The following is a 20489-nucleotide window of genomic DNA, read 5'->3' on the forward strand; positions in this document are numbered from 1 at the left end:
AACCTGTCTGATTTTCACTTCTTGAATCGAACGACTAACAAACATGAACTTTTCTGCAATATTTTATTTTATTGTAATGCATGTAAGTATCTAATCCAATCCAACTTTATTTATAGAGCAGTAGTTGGCCGGAGCGCCTAACGCAGCATAACACAAAACGTAAACAATCAACATGTAAGTAGATAAAATACCAGGGAAAGGTAAGCAGAGCTGCATTGAGGTTTCAAAGAGTCACTGCCTAAGTACACTTCAGTTATATTTAACTTTTTAGTACATTTGTATTTAATTTATAACCACAGTTTCATTTTATTTTGGTAGGTATTTATGTAACTTGTGTAAAATTCATCTTAATTTTTGAGTACTTTTTAAAACATTTCCTATATACTGTACAAGGGGAGTGTTCATGTTGAAACCGTGCAATGTTACACTGGGTAACAATAATGCACTTAATGCATAAAATCATGATGCCCTGTGTTTGTCACGTGAATCAAAATAAAACCTCCAAACAGTCACGGTTTCTGTGGTGTGGATGGAATTCTGCCCCAAAAAAAAAAAGAAGAAAAAAAAGAAAAAGGGACACATGCACAAATCCAATGTGAAGCGTGCAGGCGGGGCTCAAGCGTTCACGTTGGACTTAAAACCTCCTGTTGCTCTCCTGCTCCTGTTTTCAAGTTGGAAACTGCTCACTGTGGTTTGCTGTTTGGGTAAGTCTGCTCCTTGGTCCATTACGATGCTTTGACCGCTTTGTAAAGATTATTGACTCAAACCCTGCTTTATAATCGGCCTTGTACTTCAATTTCCAGCAGATATGTGACCTGTTATTGACTGTGCCAGTCATGAATAAGATAAATGAATATAGTCAAGATTGCTTGATTTAGAAAAAAAAAAATGCCGTAAAGACCAAAAACAAGATGATCACTCGGGAGGGAATGAAAAGAAAATGTTCCAAATGAATGTTTAACTTATTATGTATTATCTGTCCGATTATAGAGGTTTTTGACAAAAGAGTAGAAATGCAACTGTAAAAAGATTGATGTGCAAATATTTGCATGCATCGAGTAAAGTACTTCAGATCGCATTTGGCAAACTTGTGTTCAGTGGACACACACAGTGGACCAACATCTTTAGTGACAAATGTATTCCTTAGATGGTAAGAATGGTAAAGGAGGCCACATGGACTTGGACTACGTGTGTGTGTGGGTGTGTGTTGTTCCTTTGGCATGGAGTAGACGAGTGTTTGATTTAAGGGACTTCAAAGTGTAATGATTTAGGGAAGATTTTATTTGGATTAATATCATGAGTTAATGTCGTGGTGCCCCCCCCCACCAGATCCAGCAGATGGGAATGTGGGGGGAAAAAGCACAGTTTTATTAAAAAGACATAGATAAATTGCGAAAAACAACTATTTAGCGGAAAGTCTCACTCTCGTCACTATTTATGGAGGATTTTATTTGTTTTAGCGTCATGGGCAAATGAGGTAGTGCCTCTCAAGCTCCAGCAGATGGCACTGTGGTGGGAAAAAGCACATTTAACATTTTTATTATGTATTTTTTTCAAAGTCATAAATTGAAAAAAAAAAAACTATTTAGAGAACTGAAAGGTCTCACGGTGAAACGATTTAGGGAAGATTGTATTTCTTTTTGGTGCTGTTTAACCTTATTGGTAAACTGGTGAAAAGCCCAACCACATCCATCAGATGGCACTGTGGTGAAAAGCGTTTTTTTTTTCTTAGTGTCTTGAATAAATGCAGATGGTATCCATTTTTTTTTAATTATTGCAAAGTCATGAGCGAATTACAAAATTAACGTCAAGAAATGTCCTGTACTTAGAATGTTACACAGACTTTGTGTTACTGCCATCTTTCCCTGTCCTTTCTCATTTGTGTGGTGCAGTGAATGGAATGCTCTGCCCAAAAATAGTGTGGTTATTTTTTAATTGGTCTATGAGGCATTTGTGATTGTTTGTTCTTGAGAAATATACTTTGGAAATTAATGCTTTAAAAACGATTTTTGTTCATGTGCTTTTTTTTTTTTCCTGACTTCCTGTCCTTACCACCTCTCCTTGTCATCTAAAGTCTATGTGGGGCAGTGAAGCAATGTGCCCTATGAATTCTGCCTGGCAACAAGACCAAAAGTCTTGTAGCCAACTAAAACTAAAAAGCCATTTAATGATTAATGAATACTTTTTGTTTGTGTGGATTTGTCCTGCACTATTTTAATGACAAAGATGATTTTTGTAGCCTCATAATTGTTAAACCCGCCACTCATTGACAGTACAGATGGCCCATTCGCCTCCCTTTCATACTTTTAGTCCCCCAAGGAAGCAGCTGGAATGTTGATTCATTGCAATCTAAATAGAAAGAGGTTATTTTGGGACTGTCACTTTGTGTTGCAGCGGCAGATATTTGCGAGAATAAACGATGCTCTCCATCAATGGCCTTGTAGCTTGGCCAAAGTTGGGACCAGCACACAACAAGGGCGACTGCGTGCTTCCTTAAAAGGAGGCCGACCGCACCGCACTGGGCCAGATGATGGGCTGTGCCGTCCTGTCAGGCCCCGAGCAAGAAAACATATTGCAAGTGCACCATTCCTCATTCTGTAGGCAGTGGTTCTCAAATGTTTTAAAAATAAAAATGTTGCGCTCCATAACCCACAGTATGTTAGCGAAAATAACAAGGAATTTAAAAATGAAGTTTTCATGTCTTTCCGTTGGTAAAAAGTAGCCACGACAGAGCCAAAAGGTGTAATTCGATGTCCGCAATCTACTATTGATATTTTTAAAAAGGTGAAGTTGGAAATGACAAAATAGACAAAAATCCATCATATTCATCACGTTTGCATTACGGAGAAATATAGAAAATTTTAAAAAATGTAATTAAAGTGTATTGCACGTATAAGTTAAATCGATTTTTACCTAAATAAATATTTATCAACAAGTTCTTAAATGCAAACCTATTGAACTGAAAAAGTTCAAAACAACTGAACTGTATTGATTGAGTGATTATTTCGCCTACCACTAGAGGGAGCCCACAAATAGTGGTACCACCTTTTTGACAATCACAGCTGTAGACAAAAATCACTCCATTTGCCAATAAATGGAATTCCCCGAGTCTTTTATTTCACATAAAACTGAAGAGCGAGTCCTCCAGAACCCTCCAATCACGGGCCTCAAAACAAAACGGCCTTCTTTCCAACTCAAGTGTATGCAAACATTTTAATAGGCGTTGACTACAGTATGTCACCCCATATAAACAGTTTGGAATTTGTCTCCTGGTCAGGGATTTTTTTTTTTTTCCCCTCCCAGGTGACCATGTTTGGTCATGTCGAGGAAGCGGCTGTGACTTTTGGATGGATTGCAAACGCTTCTCGGGGGCAAAGCCGGTCCTCCATAAGTGTGCTGCCTTCTTGTCGTAAAAATCTCTGAGTATCGAGCCTGACGCTGCCGTTGCTGAAATTCTTCAACTAAATGATGACATGAGACGGTGGATTCATTGGTTGATTAAGAAATGTGTGTTGAATCACTGTGTGGAGCTGTAAAATACTGAAGTGACTGAATTGCCCTGGCGGTTGCGTTGTGGCATGACAGAGTAGCAGTGTAAAAGTGAAAGTGGGCTCCGAAATGCGGCAAAAGGCCCAGACAGAACTAATGGATTGCCAATCATCAACTCTTCCTCTCTATGCGTGCTGGACTCAGGCCAAACACAAGCAGTCTGGGATTATGGTGCTGACAAGGCCGAGAGGTCGGGCACTTCCTGTCTGCTGCTGTCTTTTATTATCTACAATGAGTCTTTCATCGGTCTTTTAGAATTTTTTGCTTTTATTACCATGAAAAAGAACCCCAACGTATTATTCTCCAATGGTATTTAGTATCTACAAAAAGTACGGCAGGAAACACGGCGCACTAGTGGTTAGCATGTCTGCTCTGGCCTTCCTGTGTAGAGTCTGCATTTGTTGTCTTAATGGGGCCTTACAATGAACGGCCACGTTTTCGCAGTTCAGTGTTTAAAAAAATTGCTTATTTACAGATTGGTGACAGCATTTCACATTACATTGCTGTTATAGTATTGTTATTGATATGAAAACCTGACATGATTGAGGGGAAAAAAACGAGGGTAGATTCGGAATTAGCACCAAAAAAAAAAAAACTTTTTAGTATAGTTTACTTTCATCTCTGATTAAAATAAATTGTTGACCAGTTATATTAAATGCACTTACTTATTACTTACTGTAATTCTTAAAGGCATTACATAGTCAATAGCATTTCTTAAAGTGCATTTAGACATCAGGTTTTCACATCAGATTGTTTTCGTTGACCTCAGAAGTTAACTGTTTGAATTTTGACAAAATGTCTGACAGTTTTTTTCCTTTTTGATGTATTCAAACCAAAGTGTATTATTTGTGACTGTATATGGCATTGTCCACTGCTTATAAATCTCTTTTTTTTTCTCTGTTGGTGGCCCTCTTATTTTACTAATGATCATAAACTATCTTCTGTAAGAGTCAAGTAGTGGAAAAAATAACAAACACGACCTAATGGATGATGTCAATCAAGCCCAATATCTCCACTGTAAACTGCTGTAACGCCTTGGGCGTTACATTAAGGATCATTAAGGATCATTAAGGATCATTAAGATCAGCCTTCGTTTTGGTTTCATATTCCTTCATCCCCCTTGACGGGATGCCATTAGTAACACTTGGGTCCAAACAGTAAATAGAAATCACTCATTATTTGGACAACAGTCATCTTCCTCGGGAGGCAGGCAATCGCTACAGTATGTACATATGGACAACTAGCGAAACGCCATTTTAATTTATGGCCATAAAAAAAGTGGTTTATGGACAGTCAGAACAGCAGAGGTGACAAAGGTTCTTGTACAGACTCTGAAATAGATTGTTGTTGGGACTTCTGGTTTGTCACCACAGCAATTCACTCACATGATTTGTTTGGCACAGTTTTGCCCTTCCTTACACAATCCACCCACATGTATATATTTTTTAATCCGGGTTTGGTTCTGGCAGTGGGTGGTAATCGGCCAGCCCTCTGCACGAAAGGCAGTAGCATGTACCACTACACTACAAAAGTAAAAAAGTATTTCATTCTGAATACCTTTAGTCATTAAATAAAGCTAAACTAAGCTAAACGTGACAGCATTTGTAAGTAGCTATGGATATATTAGGCCGGCTAACGCCGTTTTAGCAACAGGAGTAAGTGGCCGACAAAAGCTGTGCTAGCAACAAACGAATGGTAGTGGATGCCTTATCTTCAGGACAAACTAGCTTAGCGCTAGCTAGGATGAAGCGAGTCGCAACATAGATGGATTTAAAATGGGACCAAAGAGAAAAATCTTTTGTTCTGCCGTTAGCTAGGGAGTCAAATACTATGCGAGGTATGTCGGAGGTTAAACTAAGCTATCTTAAACTAAAAAGGTTAACCTTTCCGTGTGTTGATATGCTGTGTCAACACCCCGGTGTGTATTACACTCCGGTACATTTGAATGAGATAAGTGAATATGGCTTTGTAAACATAAAACGCAATAACCGAACCGCGAAATAGCCAGGGTACACTGTACTTTAATTTTACTTCTGTAATCTACGTAAATGTTTGGTGAAAAGTAGAGGTGGCAAAATTACTCACACTTTTGTACAAAGTACTTACATTTTCTAATGTAGGTTGTAAAAGTATACATTTGTCCCAAAAAATAACTCAAGCCAAGAAGACATACATGAAAGTTCTACTGTATACACAAGTACAATAACAACATATTTTTCCTTTGTTACTTTACACCATCGCATAAGGATTGTAAGAAAATCCAAAGAAAAACCTTTCGGTGGATTTAAGCACATTAGTCAGTGAGGCTGTCTGAGAACAGTCAAAAAGCTCCACTCGTCATGAGCGTTCAAAATGACGCATATGGATGGGGAATACATGTAGCAAGAGACGGGACTGTGATGTGTATGTTGGAGGAAAAAAAGTTGTGAAAAGTGAGACTGAGGGAAAGAGGAGGAGGAGGAGGAAGAGGAGACAGAAGGAGCAGCTTTTCCTTTTGTGGTAGTTGAAATCGCTGGAAGAAGAAGGAGCAGGAATTCTTTGTGCTACACAAGGAGCGAGACACAATCCAGACTCCGTTTGATATATGGCGACAAGCCGGGCGGGCGTCCCTGGACTAAAGCTGGGCTACTCTTACGGTATTCCATTACACTTTGATTTGCTTTTGTTTGGGCTTTTACTCTCTCGTGACTCTTGTGATGCGTTCACGTTTGTTATTGTATGTACTTTGGTACGATTATGCTTTTTGTTGGTTGTTTTTTAATGGTGCTTTTGAATGTTGTCATATGCATAATGAATTTGCATCTTGTTTCATTTACATGTTTTGAAAAATAAAATTAGTCAATTGAACTTGAACTTTAAAGGGTTAAGGTCTTCATTTTCATGCCGGGACAAGTCTAGTTTACCGTGTTTGGGAATTTGGCAGAGCGTGCTGTCTTCCGGCGGACGGAGGGCGTTTATTATTACATGCCCCCGGCGCCACTTACAATTTGGTGACTGAAAGTAGACTGGACTTTGGACCAGCTCGGAGCAGGTCTAAGTTGTGGTGCAGGTGGTGTAACGCGATTTTGGTGGATTTTATGCAGGCGCAGGCAGACAGATTCTGCGTTCCGCTGAAATGTGTGGTGGATGTTGTCATATTTCATTCATAAATATGACAACAGCGTGCATTGATCCCTCTGAATCAGGCATATTATTTATCCTCTGCAAAGAATAACTAGTATTACTGATTTACGAATACATGGCTTTAAAAATGTTTTTTAAAAAGTACTAAATTCTCCTTGTTGCGTTTTGCCTTGCAGAGAGAAAGCAAATCTTTGGGCCATCATGGATGACGACTTTGACCGCCGCATGGAGCTGAGGAGGCAGAGGAGGGAACAGATGCGCCTTGAGGCCGAAAAGTGAGTCAAGCTCCAGTGAGCCGAGTCCATCACGCCAATGTTTTCACTTTTTGTTTTCACGCAGTGCTTAGACATCTTCAGGCAGATTTTTCTTAATCCCATTCACACTGTCTGGCTGCCAAAATACTGCGCATGTCAACAAACATCTATCATGGTCCTTGTCCTATGAAACTAACTCATCTAAAGTAGTTAAGACTCATCTGTGGCTGAATTCCACTTGGAGCAGGATTGGCTAATGATAAAATGGGTTTTTAATTCATCTTATTTTTCATATTAACGTGCATGTATAAACTTTCGTTATCCATGTTTCTCTGCTCTATTTTGATGTTTTTTTCCGGATTTATTTTATTTCAGTTTGATGAGTTTATTGTTGTAAATGCATTTTATAATATTGTTGAAAATAGTGAATTATTAAAAAATACATGATAGATTTCTGTCTGCGTAACCTAGCAAACATTTACACGATCAAAAGCCCTGTAATAGTTCATGCATTATTTCCCCCCCTAAAATAAAATAATTGGTGAATTTATTTTTTCTAAATAAGATAAAACATGTTAGTATAACAATACATTTTAAAAGCAAATTTAACTTTATTTAAATCAATAGTTATTTAAATGAATTGTAATTCAATTAATTATAAATAATACAAAAATATAATTAGATAATTTCATTACATTTGTTTTTATCGCAAATGTCAAAGTATAGTGAACAGTTTTACATCTCCATTGAACATTTTTTTCCTTTTGTGGTCACGAAAAAAATGCTATAGTAAATGAATTACGCAATACTTTGTCACATATATAAAAAACTAAAAAGAAACCAAACTAAAAGGAAGCATTAAAAAAAAAGTACTAACAAATGCGCTCTAAAAGATGTATTTAAAACCAACCGAATTTAATAAAACAAAGTCAAAACAAAATAATTAACTATAATGAAAAATCCTAAACTATTATAATCCTGTTTCACATTGTATCTTACAGAAGACTCCTACTGCACTCATAATTCTGACATTTTCGAACACAACGCATCAAATACGTGCATGTGTGCTTTTACAGAATGGGTAACACCACCACCACCAACGACGACGATGAGGAGGCGGCTCGGGAGCAAAGGAGACGCGCGAGGGAGGAGAGGAAGAAGCTGAGAGAATCGGAAGAGTCCGGATGCAGCGATGTGATCGACGCCACCGAGTAGGAAACACAAAGCGTCATGCGGGCGGCGAACATAACCTGATGACTTTTTGCAACCGTTTGAGCATATCCTTGATATCCATCTTACGGTCCATGCACTAGTACTCCCTTTGTCCTCACTAGTAAGACGATTCAACACAAAAGTTGCATACAAGTGAGCTGTACTTACCAGTAGAGGGAGCCTGTATATCACTAGTGCTATGCGTACACTTTGTACATCACTGCACTAGTTGACATCTGCATGCTACTAGTACTACAAGTGAAGCAATAGATGTTAACTAGTAGAATTTTACAATCACACCAGTAATTCTAGTAGAAGACTCATCGACTAGTGCACAGTTGTGCCTCACTCGTCACATGTAGTTGTCCTATTAGTATACCAAAGGTGTTCTACTAGTGTCCATGTACGAGTATGGTCTTTGTTTTCACTAGTAAAACAATTCAGGGCACTAGTAGAACAACTGTGTATTGTGCTGCGTATGTTTTTTTTTGTTTTTTTTACACTATTAAGTTTCACTTTTGGCCTACTATACAACCTTAAAGTGGGAGTCAACCCAAACATTTTTTTTCCAGAATATGTTCTGTGCAGGCCCACTAGTTGAGACAAGGCATTGTGATTAATATTGCGTTTGTGGAATATGAGTTAAGCAGCAAAATTCACCCGGTTTAAGCCATCTCAGGGGGCGGCCATTTTGTCACTTCTGTTGACTGAAAATGACAATAATCATTTGAAAAAGTCAACCCCTACTTTGCGTTTTTTCACTTTTCGTGGGAGTTTATCGCGATAAACAAGGGATTACTGTTGTTGGAAAAAAGTGACACGAGTCACGGAAAAAACATTATAGTTATACAATTTTGTTGTATTGTCTTGCTAGTGAGGACAAAGTGCATACTATTACACGGACCTTAACTCATTCACTGCCAGCCCAGTAAAAATGGATCTTTGACGCCTGTAGCCGTCAACGGCAGTGAATGAGCTTTAAGATTGCCATCAAGGACGCAGCTTTTCCATACCGTCCCTGCAGAGCGACGGAAAGCGAGGCCTCCGCTTCCTCCGCCATGAGTCTGGCGGCGGCCGATGACGACCAGGCTCTGGAGGAGCGCCTGGCCAAGAGGGAGGAGCGAAGGCAGAAGAGGATGCAGGAGGCCATCGAGCGGCAGAAGGAGTTAGACCCGAGCTTCGCCGCGTCCAACGGGCTCGACGAGGCGCCAGAAAACCCGGCAGACGTCGATGGTGGGAGCCAGAGGGACGCGGAAGAGGAGGAAAGGAAGGAGGGGAGGGAGGAGGAGGAAGAGGAGGAGGAACAAGTCCAAGAGGAGGTGCTTGATGCCGCCTCTTGGAAGAAGGAGGAAGACGATACAAAGAAAGAGGAAGAGGTAATAAGCGGGTCACAGCCACCAATTATGTATTTGTGTTTCGTGAACTGTTTCATTTCGTGATCTACATACATACATCAAAATAAATAAATAAATAAATAAATACAAATAAAATGGGAATAACATTGCAGCTCTACTTATCTCATGCCTGTGACACAATCGGGGTAGTCGACCGAGCACAAAGCAATTAAAAAGCACATTTTCCGTGATATGATAAGATCTTGGAGCTGTTATTCGTTAAAACCCTGTAAAGCCTTGGCAGAGGTGTTCACGTTTGTGTTTTTCGATTCTTTTGACAGGAGCCGGTGGAGGTGTCAATCGCACTAACTTCCAGAGCTGGGGTTTGTTCTTTCATCTAAACTTTTCTGTTAACTCCTCATCCAGCAACGTGAAACAAAAAAGACTTCTTTCACAGGGTAAGATTGAAGCTGAGGACGAGGAGGAGGCCGCTCCTGATGTTGAGAAGGACGACGCAAACGAGCAAAGGAGACGAGAAGGAGAAGAAGAGGAGGAGAGACAGCGGAAAGGAATGGAGGAGAAGCGGAGGATAGAGGAAGAAGAGAGGCGGAAAAAAGAGGAGGAGGAGGAGAGGAAACGGAGGGACGAGGAGGAACGGCAAGAAAGGGAAATGGAGGAGAGGAGGAAAAAGGGAGAGGAGGACGCGCAGAAGCGGGAGCTGGAGGAGAAACGCCGGAAAGACGAGGAAGAGGAGGAAAAGCGAAAGGGGGAGCTGGAGGAGGAGAAGAAACGGAAGGAGGAGCAAGAAAAACGGCAGATGGAGGAGAGGAAGAGGAAGGAGGAGCAAGAGAAACAGCAGAGAGAAGCCGAGGAGGAGAAGAAGAAAAAGAAGGAGGAGCAGAGGAGGAGGGAGGTTGAAGAGAAGAGGAAGAAAGAAGAGGAAGAAAAACGCAAAAGGGAAGCTGAGGAGAAGAAGAAGAACGATGAGGAGGAGAAGCGCAAAAAGAGAGCGATGGAAGAGAAGAGGAAGAACGAGGAGGTTTGATTCTTTGGATATTCGCAATGTACATTTGACCAAATAAGTACAAGTCAAAGTACAGATACAAGATTTTCTATGTATATCAATTATATTTTTATAATGTAATTTCCTAAATGATTATTAGTTTTTGTACCTTTAACTTGTTTCTCGCGTTTTTTCCCCAAGGATGGAGCAGCCAAACAAAATGGAGCGCTCAATGAGAATAAACTGAAAAAGCCAGACAAGCTATCCAGGTACGATGGGACTGTGAGAGTATTCAATGATCAGTTTTAAATTATGCTTTCAATCCGAGCCGAGTCACTTGATTTTGAGTATGAGCCGATAATCGGAAAATATGCCCAAATGCGATCAATGGGGGCAAAAGTCACAAAATACCATTGGGTTCGCCATAATCGTCAGCCGTGTAACTAAAAATGCTTCCACATCTCACTCTGTGCCTCTTTGTCCTTAACTCACCTTTCTATGAATATGACTTTGGCTGTATGAACGTAACTTTTTTTCTTGTAATATTACAGATGTATTCTTGTTAGAAAAAATTAAAAAAAAATCGTACAAATCAGCAATTTATTCTTTTTAAAGCATGACTTAATTCTTGTACGATTATGACGATTTACTTGTAAAAAAAAAAAAAGGACATTACTTGTGATTTCACTCTCAAAAAAACTGGGATTTTTTTCTCATAATGCCCCTTTGATTTTGTAAAATTGCAATTTTTTTTCTAATTTATTTTTTAATTTAATTTCTAATTTATGTTTCTACACATATTTACTACACTTTATTCTTGTATGACTACAAGTACGATTTGTTTAAAAAGTATGATTGTTCCTTGTTGAATTATAAATAGAATTGTCACTATTCTTGTAAAATTTTGACTTTTCCAAGTGAAACAACACAACGTTATTCTTGTACAAAAAAAAGTACAACTTTATTCTTGTACGACTTTGACGTTTTACTTTGGAAAAAAAAAAAAGACATTACTTGCATTACATTGATTTCACTCTCGAAAAATTGGGAATATGAGAAAAGATTTGTCAAACGTGTGACTTTTAATTAGTTTCTCCTGGATTTTATCCCTGTACGATCACGACTACGATTTGCTTGAAAAATATGCCTTGTTCATTGTCGAATTACACATATTGTGAGTATTCTTGCAAAAATGTGACTTTCGCAAAACTTCAAACTTTCTTTTTTGTAAAGCGACACGTTTCTGGCCAGCAGGGATGACGCTCCCGCGGCCGGGCTGGACGTCTCTGAGCGGCAGGAGGCCGAGCGCAAGCTGCAGGAGCTCCAGCGGCGGCGGAACGACGCGCAGAGCGAGGAGATGGAGAAGATGAAGCAGAAGCAGCACCACGCCGAGGCCGAGCTGGAGGAGCTGAAGAGGAAGAGGGAGGAGAGGAAGAAGGTCCTCGGGGAGGAGGAGAAGCAGAGGAAGCAACAGCTGGAGGACAAGAAGAGCAAAGAGCAGGTGAGGAGGAACTTTTGTGGCTTTTGGGGTGCGTCGGTCGGACATTTGCGAGCGCGGGTGTCTGCGCCGCAGGAGGAGAGGAAGAGGATGAGGGAGGAGATCGAGAAGAGGAGAGCGGAGGCCGCGGAGAAGAAGAAACAGCTGGAGCAAGAGCCTGTGAAGCCCTCGTTCACCATCAGCCCCAAAGGCGCATCGAAGGTAACTGTTGACGCTGTCCCCGGCGGCCACGGCAATCGCATGGCAGGTTAATGTGGACGGTACTTGATCCTTTGTGAAAAAATATTTTTGCTTCTTATTTTACAGCTTCACTAATGTAATTTTTGCCACCTAAACATTCAGAATTCAACTTATTTTATCATTTATTTTTGTTAAATTCTGATTCAATTTTCATAATATAAGTACCTTTCTTCTTAAAATGTGAATCCCCCAACACGTAATTTCAGCATTTTTTTTTGTGGAATGTTGACTTTATTCTTTTAAAATTTGGATTATTTTTATTTTGTATATGATAAATGTATTCTTACAAAATTATTACCGGCACTTTTTTCTATTCAAAGGCGAAGTATGATTTTGCCTTTTTGGGGCGAAAACATCTTTCATGAAAAAGTATTTTTGTCCCTCATGTTACAGCTCTATTTTTTGTAAAATTGCAACTTTTTTTTTTTTTTTTTCTAATTAGTTTTTGGAAAATTCTGACATAATAAACTCGGACATAACATAATTTCGTAACAGACTTTCTCAAGTACGACTTTTTCTTGAAAAAATGGTTTTTCCCCCCCCCCCTTTTTTGGTGAAATTATATTCTCAGAAAAATTAAATTATCTTCGTGTGAATTTTTTTGACTATTTCATTGTATAAATTCTAACTTTATTCTTGCAAAAACAATGACTTTGTTGAATTATGAATATGACTGCCTTATGATTTGTTGTGAAAAAAAATCTGACACTACCATGAAAAAAACGTTTTTTCCCCCTTCATGCTACAGCATCATTTTTGTAAAATTGCAACTTTTTACTCGTAATCCAACTTTTGTCTCCTTTTTTTCTGGTGTAAACTTTTGCCTTCATTCTCGTAAAATGACGACTTTGCTCTTACGGCATTACTAACTCATTCTCGTAAAACCTTTCATCTTACATTTGAGGTCTCTAGTTACTTGGCTCCCTTATTGTCAACAGTTATACATCTCACTGGGTTTTGTTGTACAACATGAAGAGAGACACACTTGCAGCGATTGCGCCCAGCTTGTATAAAACGCTTGCAACTAGTGTCCAGATGTTCTTACAAGCACTTGAGCAAGCAACAAACATTACTTCAAAATGATTCACATCATCAGGCCACAATCTCCGTTGAAGAGAACACAATGTTCTCGAACAAAAACAACCTCATGGGGACAAAAAAAGTCAAACTGTTCTAGAATCAGCAGGGCACTTGACCCGCTAGTGAGACGACGAATGCCTGGCGGCGAACTGTGTTCATGTCCTAACGCCGTGTTATTGTTTCGCAACAGATTGGGGAGAAGGCGGAATTCTTGAGCAAATCGGCTCAGAAAAGGTGACCGTTTTTGGATGGTTTGGATGCAGAGCATGTGCGTCCGTATGAGTCTGACTTTTTGTGCTCGGGTTTAGCGTGAGAGCGTCGCACGCGCCCATCGTCTCCAAGATCGGAAGTCGACTAGAACAGTACGCCTCGGCTGTGCAGGTATTACAACTGTTATTACATTATTTTGGGATTACACAATCAGATGATTTTCTTATATTACAACAACATATATATATATTTTTTTTTTGTAAATGGTAACTTTTATTATATTATTCCCAGTACAGTGATTCTCAAAGTGTGGTACTATACCACTAGAACTGTAGTATATGGACTCCCTCCAGTGTTACACGAAAGAATCATTGCCTAAGTACATTTTTATTTTATCTTTAAGAACTGTTTTTTTTTGTAAACAGTCAAAAACTAACCTTTTTCTTGAAATAAACTCATAAGTGTGATTTTTTTTTTCTGGAATAAAATATATTTTCCCCTCATAATATTTTGACTTTATCCAACTCATTTTACAAGTTTCCGTTTGTAAAATTATTTGTAAAATTTCTATCATAAACTTTTTTCCTTGTACATTCTGACGTTTCCTTAAAAAATGTCCCCCATAATATTACAACTGTATTCTTGTACAATTAGTTTAAAAAACTTGTTTTATAAATTTGTGACTCATAAAATTGTAACATTTTTCATGTGACATTACAACTCTATTGTCATACGAAAATGTTTTTCTAAAAAAAACATGAATTTGTCCCCCATAATATTCCGACTTGTTTTAATTCTTTCTTTTCATTTATCAAGTAATATTTTTGTAATATGATGCATTTTTATCGCATAAAATTAGGGCTTTTTTCTTTTACAATGATGAAACAACACCCCCCCAAAAATATGATTTCACCCATGGAATATTACGTTATTCTTGTGAAATAAAATATTTTTCTTATTACACAAGTTTGTTTTTATTTTATTTTCCGTTAGCATTTCTTTATTCCTGTAAGATCTAAATCAGCGTTCCCTTGAAAAAAAAAAAAACTTTTTACCTTAATCTTTAAAAAAAAAAAAGTTTGTTTTTTTCATATTACAAGTTTATGCTACAACAACTTTTTCTTGTAAATTGGTGACAGATTCTTGAAAAAAGAAAAAAAAATCAAAAATTTTAATTACAATATTACAAATGTATGTTCATTATTTAAAAACACATTTTTTTTTTCTTTCCTCAGGGGAACAAAGATGTGAAATCCCCCAAGCCCCTCATGGCTGACATCCCCTCAGGGGGCACGCGCAGCATCAAGAGCATGTGGGAGAGCGGCAACGTGTCCGAGAATCAAGCAAATAAGGTGCTCACCGTTTAAAAGCTTCATCGCATTCAGCCAGCCAGTTGATATTTGCCTAAGTTGGTGGACGGAAATGCCGTTAAAATGATAGACGGACCGGCCTATAGGCGATTACTATTTGGTCCGACCGGGCAAAATGGCGGATAGACGGACGGCGGAAAGGTACACCGGCTGCAATCGGAATGCGATAACTGGTTACTAATCTTCAAACAAGTGATATTTGACTTCAAAACAGCTAATATTACTCCATCTTATCTGATGTTTTATCATTAAATCGACATCTGCTATGTATGTATATATTACACTGCACCCTGGTGGCCAAGGCGCACACATTAGAAGGAGCAGCGCAATATCCATTGAATGAGGATTAAAAAAAAAGCTTGAAAAAGCTGTTCAATTCTTTACGTTCTATTTAATTGTGTTATTGCTGCGTGTTTTTGTGAAGTACAGTACAGTACAATAGAGTCGAATTTTTCTTATAAACAAACATTACGGAAATTTGGTTGGTGTTTGTGCGGGGCTGTAACAGATCAATGGCATTTCTATTCTTTTCAATGGGGAAAGTTGATACGGGCTAAAGGCTGATTTAAATTACGCGATTGGTCATGAAACAAATTGAACTTGTAACTCAAGGCACCACACTGTATTTTTGCGTCTCCTCCAGGATGCGGTGTCCATCAAAGGAAGCTTCTCCAGCCGGACGGCAAAGCCCGCACAGGTTGAGAAGATTGCGCCTGAAGCATCAGAACCGGCGGCGGCAAAGCCCGCGGCCAGGCCTGATAAAGCCCAGCCTTCTGCGCAATCGCGCACGAATGTAAAATATCCGCCGTGACACTAGGATTGTTGTGATATGCTACACGCGGTCAACTGAACATTTAAACTCATGTTTCAGGGTGCAAATTGGAGGCTACTTCCTTTTTTGGTTGGAGTGGGAGACCACAGAGATTTTCAACTGTCAATCAAATAGCATTTCTATAATCTGTAATATTGGGTGCTACTCGTCTATCATCCTTCCTATGCCGAAACATAACTACGTACACTAAAGCTTCCTATGGTTGGAGGTCACATGGTTCAACCGCGGCACAACAACGAGGCGCTCTAAAGCGGCCACGTCATCACGATGCTGCTGTCCATACGCTGGCTGTTTACGTTTTTTTTTTTTTTTTTTTTACACACAATAAATCCCTCTTCCACCTTATCTCCATGACATATGCGTACTCACGGCGGACAACAAGGCGCTCTAAAGCGGCCATGCCAGCCCGAAGCTCTGGTTCACTCCGCGGAGTGTCAAGTCTGACAATAGTAATAAAAGTTAAAAACATCACCGTCCTCAGTCCTTGACTTCCACAAAGTTTTAGTAATTTGTTTCCCAGCTGTCGCATTGACACGGTCAACCGAGTTAGTCGAGAGCAACAATGTGTAACGTTGCCCCTACAACGGGTGCGTGCAAAAATGTTGCGTAAGGGTTCTTGAAGTGGGATGCAGCTGCTTATGGTCCGCTCTCGCGTCCACATCTTCCCCACCCTCAATTTAATGAGCGATATCTTTAGCACTCCAGACTAGAAGCTTGTGCTTCTCTTGTGAAGCAACACTGCCCCCTGTTGGAAATCATGAACAACTCGATATCCATAATATCTAATGAGATAATAATAATTACAATGGTATTTCTTTGCTTGACTGACTAGTTGTGCCGGTTCCATTTTGAGCAAACAAAAATAATCCTAACCCGGTCAAATTTGTTTGCTCTACAACATTTTTATTTGCAGAACGTATCTTGTTGCAGTTAAAGACACAAGGGAGTGGCAACACACACTATTTTCATTATTTCTGACATTTTAACATCATTTGCACGTGCTAAGGATCACTTTTGGTCAAAGCAAAAAACCCTGCTCAATAAACAATGTTTGTTTTGACTTGTCACAGGACGTGAATAAGCAGAGTGACATCGGTAACAAGCGCAACATGTGGGAGACCAAGAAGAGCTCCGCGCCAGCCAAAGTAACACACACGCACACGCAGTACACTCTAAAAATAGTCGGGTTGAAAATTTGGGGTCAAAAATGGACAGATCCACTAATTGGCTCAATTTGACCGACCTTCTGGTGTTGTTTTGTGCCAAACAACACAATTTTGGGGTTGTTTTGTACAAAACTAGCCATTTTGTGGATTGATTTCTGCAAAAACAACCCAGAAAGTTGGGTCAAATTAACCCAAGTAGCAGATTTGTCCATATTTGACTCCAAATTGTGTTATTTTTAACCCAACTATTTTTAGAGTGCAGCATCTCTTACTTATCAATCCATTATTTATATTTTTTAACGTTACAAACGTGCTCCACATGATGAATGCATTCCTCTGTGCTCTTGCAGGTGTTGGCTGGAGTCAAAAGCAAATTTGCCTAAAAGTAAGTTTCCAAATCATAATTTTCTATGATAATTTTAATATTTCTATGCTGTCTTATGTAAAAATATATATATATATTTTTTTTAAAAAAGCCCTTCAAAAGGGCCCGTGAATGATTTATAACCCTTCCCCTCAGAACCAAATCGACCCACCCGAGTCCTTTGTGTCTTATGAGTGGCTGTCCACTGGAAATGGAGCCCACCACTCTAAATTTAAAACAAGCTGTCACCTTGACCTTGTTTCCCAGTACTGTATTAAAAAAAAAAAAAACTGGTCCGCATGACTGTCGTGCCGTCGCCCACCGCCACCACCTGGGCCGTCGGTTACGCATACCGGAGCGCAGCTGCTTGATTGTCACATTACGACTGACGGCTCACTGGCTTAGCAACAAGTGAGTGACAACTCAGCGAAAGTCCTTCGGGCTTATTCACTCAACGCTCACGAAAAAAAAAAACAACCAAAAAAAAAAAAAAAAAAAACTGTCCCGCGACCAACTCGAGCAGACTTCTGCAGTCTCCAGATGTCAATTGTGTCTAAAAACGTGTTCTCGGATCGCCCCTCCGTCGGCATTCGTTCCTTATCGGAAATAGAACGCGGAGGCTTGTAGTAAAGGGCAGATGACAAAGTTACACCTTTCAGTCATGCTGAAAGGGACTGTCGTTGATTGTCAGCACTATTTAATGTACACGCAGGAACAGATGGGGACTCCAATATAGTCGTCTAACTTGGTGATTGCCAATCACATGGAAAATTATCCAATTTCACTTACACCGTATATACTGTAGGTACCACTGTGGATATTTTTGGTGACGTTTTTCGTCTGGCTATATGCCGTGAGATTTTTTTTTTTTTTTTTTCTTTCTGTAACATACAGCAGTACAACAATTAAATCGATAACTAATCGATCACAGAGTCATTCTTTTTGATAATCGATTAATCATTAAGAGACCTTGTTTAACTTAAAATGGTCCGAATCATCGAAATTTCAGCCTCTCACCAGAAATTATTCTCAGATTTCTGTTGTCCTCCAAGAAAGCAGCCAAGGCAAATATTTTACAGTTGAAAAATCTCACAGCACACAACTAAAAAAAACAAAACAAACAAAAAAAAATCACAAAAAGATGATAGTATATTAAATTAGTCGTAGCCGCTGGCATAAACAGATGAACAAAAGTAAAATTGTATAATTCTGAGCACTGAACTAAAAACGAATCTGACATGTCTCTCTCATGTCATTCACTCTCTAGCATCGCGGAAAATATTCACCGCCTGCCTTCAACAATGACGTCGAGTGGGGACCACATGGCCTGGATGATCCGCACTGCCCTGTTAGCTTGAAGAGTTAAAAAACAACAACAAAAATCGTCTGACATGTTGAAAGAGAGCGAACATTGTAATCACCGTCCGGCCAAGAGCTGAACTGTATGTCAACATGTTGAAATGTTTCTTTCTCCTTTTGAGCTTTTACAGTTCGACGCTCCATTTTGTGACTTATTGCCGTATGCGCTCACTGCTTTCTGCAAGCTAATCGAGGCTAGTTAGACTACAGGCTAAATCACTTTAACCTCACTAACTTCTTACGTTGTTGGTCAAATCGACCCATTTTAATGTAAAAAATTAAGTAATAGTTAAAAGTACGTTTTCGATATGAGACTTCTTCCGATTGGCTAACGGATATAATAGAGGCAAAGACCCCCAAAAATATTGAAACGTGTATTTGACTGTACAGTGCAGGTACTGTAACTACGGTGGATATAAAAAGTCTGCACACCCTTCTTCAAATGCCAGGTTATTGTGATAAAAAGAGACCAAGTTCAATCATTTCAAAACTTTTCCCACCATCACTTCTCATATTTCACATATCCCAAAAACCTGGCATTCAAACAAAGGTTTGTAGACTTCTTATAACCACGGAATTTTTCTATCTATCCTGTGTTTACAATGACACTGCAATTTTTATTTTGCTTGCAGCATGCGTCTTTAAAGTGTGTTTCTCTCAGGCTACGTCCACAAGAACACGAGTGCTAGCTACTTAGCACACTGTAAATCACACAACACATATTGTTTTAGCCAAAAACAGTCATTTAATAACATGCATGGAAACAATGTTAGTTAGCGCAACAAAAGCAAGCAAATTGTTTTTACTTTTACATTTAAGTTGGGGTTCAATAAAACGGACAAGCGTTCTGTAAATTCTTATTCCTTTGTTGTGAAATGAACTAAACTATGATCCCAAAAGACGTTAATAATTGCAGTGAATCTGGGAGTAATTGACACATACACAATAAAGGTTTGTAATTGTCCATTGGTGCCACAAACTGGTTGTAAAGCCATTTTTTCCCTATTAGACAAGGTTTTCTCCTGACTAAATAAAACTCTTGTGCTCGGTTCAACCTAGATGCCATCCGATGGTACCAAAGCAATACTTTTGTATGAGACAGGATTTTGGCATGAGCACAATTTTGTATACGAACGAAATAGCAATTGTCAAGCAACAACAAGTGTCCATTGTTTGTTAACCTAATCTTTTCAATAAATACTCTGGAGAGCAAAAACATATACATGCGGGGGCCACTCCCATAATTTCCGCTATCAACCCAGGCTAAACTTTGTTCCACCCCAGGACACAAAGAAATCAGTCTCTCAGTCGAGGTGCATCACTCCAACATACTTCCTTGATACCAATTACTACTTTTGATTTAGCCAAGGCTTTGGCGCCATCTTGTGGCAACTTGGGCCGTTACAGAAAGCGTATAATTTTTTTTTTTTGCGAATAGTATTCCACTGTATTTTGTGAAAATGCCCATGTACATGTGGACATAGCCTCAACGCGTAGAGCACGAGTGAGTCTTGACAATGTTGTGTTGGATGAAACATAGTTTTGTTTTCAGCAATTTAAAAAAATAAAATAAAATCGAGAGGAACTTTAAAGCGTCTTGGCCCCTTTTGTTTCTACCGCGGTGTGTTTCATTGTGCGTGATTTGGGCGAAGGGCGCCCAGCTGTCCTGCAGCAGCCATGCTCCCCATAGGGCGCTCATGTCACATGAGTCCAAAGGACGGGCAGGACGAGCATACAGCCTATGCTTGGATTGAAAGAAAGAAAAAAAAAAAAGGGGGGGGGGGGGGCACATTTTGTTTGTCAAGATCAAGGAGGTGAAGTCGGCCACACGCTCAGCTCGCAGGTAAGGACTCTTTAAATGAAGCGGGATTTAATCATACAACATTCAAATATTT

General features: G+C 39.3%; 1 protein-coding gene across 3 annotated transcripts; it reads left to right on the plus strand.

Annotated features, from left to right (window-relative positions):
- The first annotated feature begins 617 nt into the window (after positions 1-617).
- On the plus strand, positions 618-20186 carry cald1b (caldesmon 1b). Of its 3 annotated transcripts, none has more exons than XM_086029247.1 (16): positions 618-704; positions 6849-6947; positions 8003-8137; positions 9163-9514; positions 9814-9855; positions 9930-10511; positions 10677-10744; positions 11709-11976; positions 12049-12174; positions 13484-13527; positions 13602-13674; positions 14739-14855; positions 15517-15666; positions 16776-16850; positions 17222-17256; positions 18503-20186. In XM_086029247.1, the coding sequence occupies exons 2-15, from the start codon at positions 6874-6876 to the stop codon at positions 17252-17254; spliced, it is 2139 nt and encodes a 712-aa protein (XP_085885373.1). In that variant the 5' UTR covers positions 618-704; positions 6849-6873; the 3' UTR covers positions 17255-17256; positions 18503-20186. The 3 variants fall into 3 exon arrangements, with proteins under 3 accessions (XP_085885373.1, XP_085885375.1, XP_085885374.1); XM_086029249.1 differs by having other exon boundaries at positions 11730-11976; XM_086029248.1 differs by lacking the exon at positions 618-704 and adding an exon at positions 6011-6185.
- Positions 20187-20489: the final 303 nt, after the last annotated feature.

This window comes from Filicampus tigris, chromosome 4, assembly GCF_054856515.1.
Source record: "Filicampus tigris isolate MCC_2025a chromosome 4, RoL_Ftig_1.0, whole genome shotgun sequence".
Lineage (NCBI taxonomy): Eukaryota > Metazoa > Chordata > Actinopteri > Syngnathiformes > Syngnathidae > Filicampus > Filicampus tigris.

What these genes read in the sequence shown, in the direction of transcription:
- cald1b (XM_086029247.1), top strand. Translation starts at nt 6,874, where the DNA reads ATGGATGACGACTTTGACCGCCGCATGGAGCTGAGGAGGCAGAGGAGG. An exon ending in GCCCCAAAGGCGCATCGAAG is followed by an intron (nt 12,175 to 13,483) that starts GTAACTGTTGAC and finishes GTTTCGCAACAG; the next exon opens with ATTGGGGAGAAGGCGGAATT. An exon ending in CCGAGAATCAAGCAAATAAG is followed by an intron (nt 14,856 to 15,516) that starts GTGCTCACCGTT and finishes CGTCTCCTCCAG; the next exon opens with GATGCGGTGTCCATCAAAGG.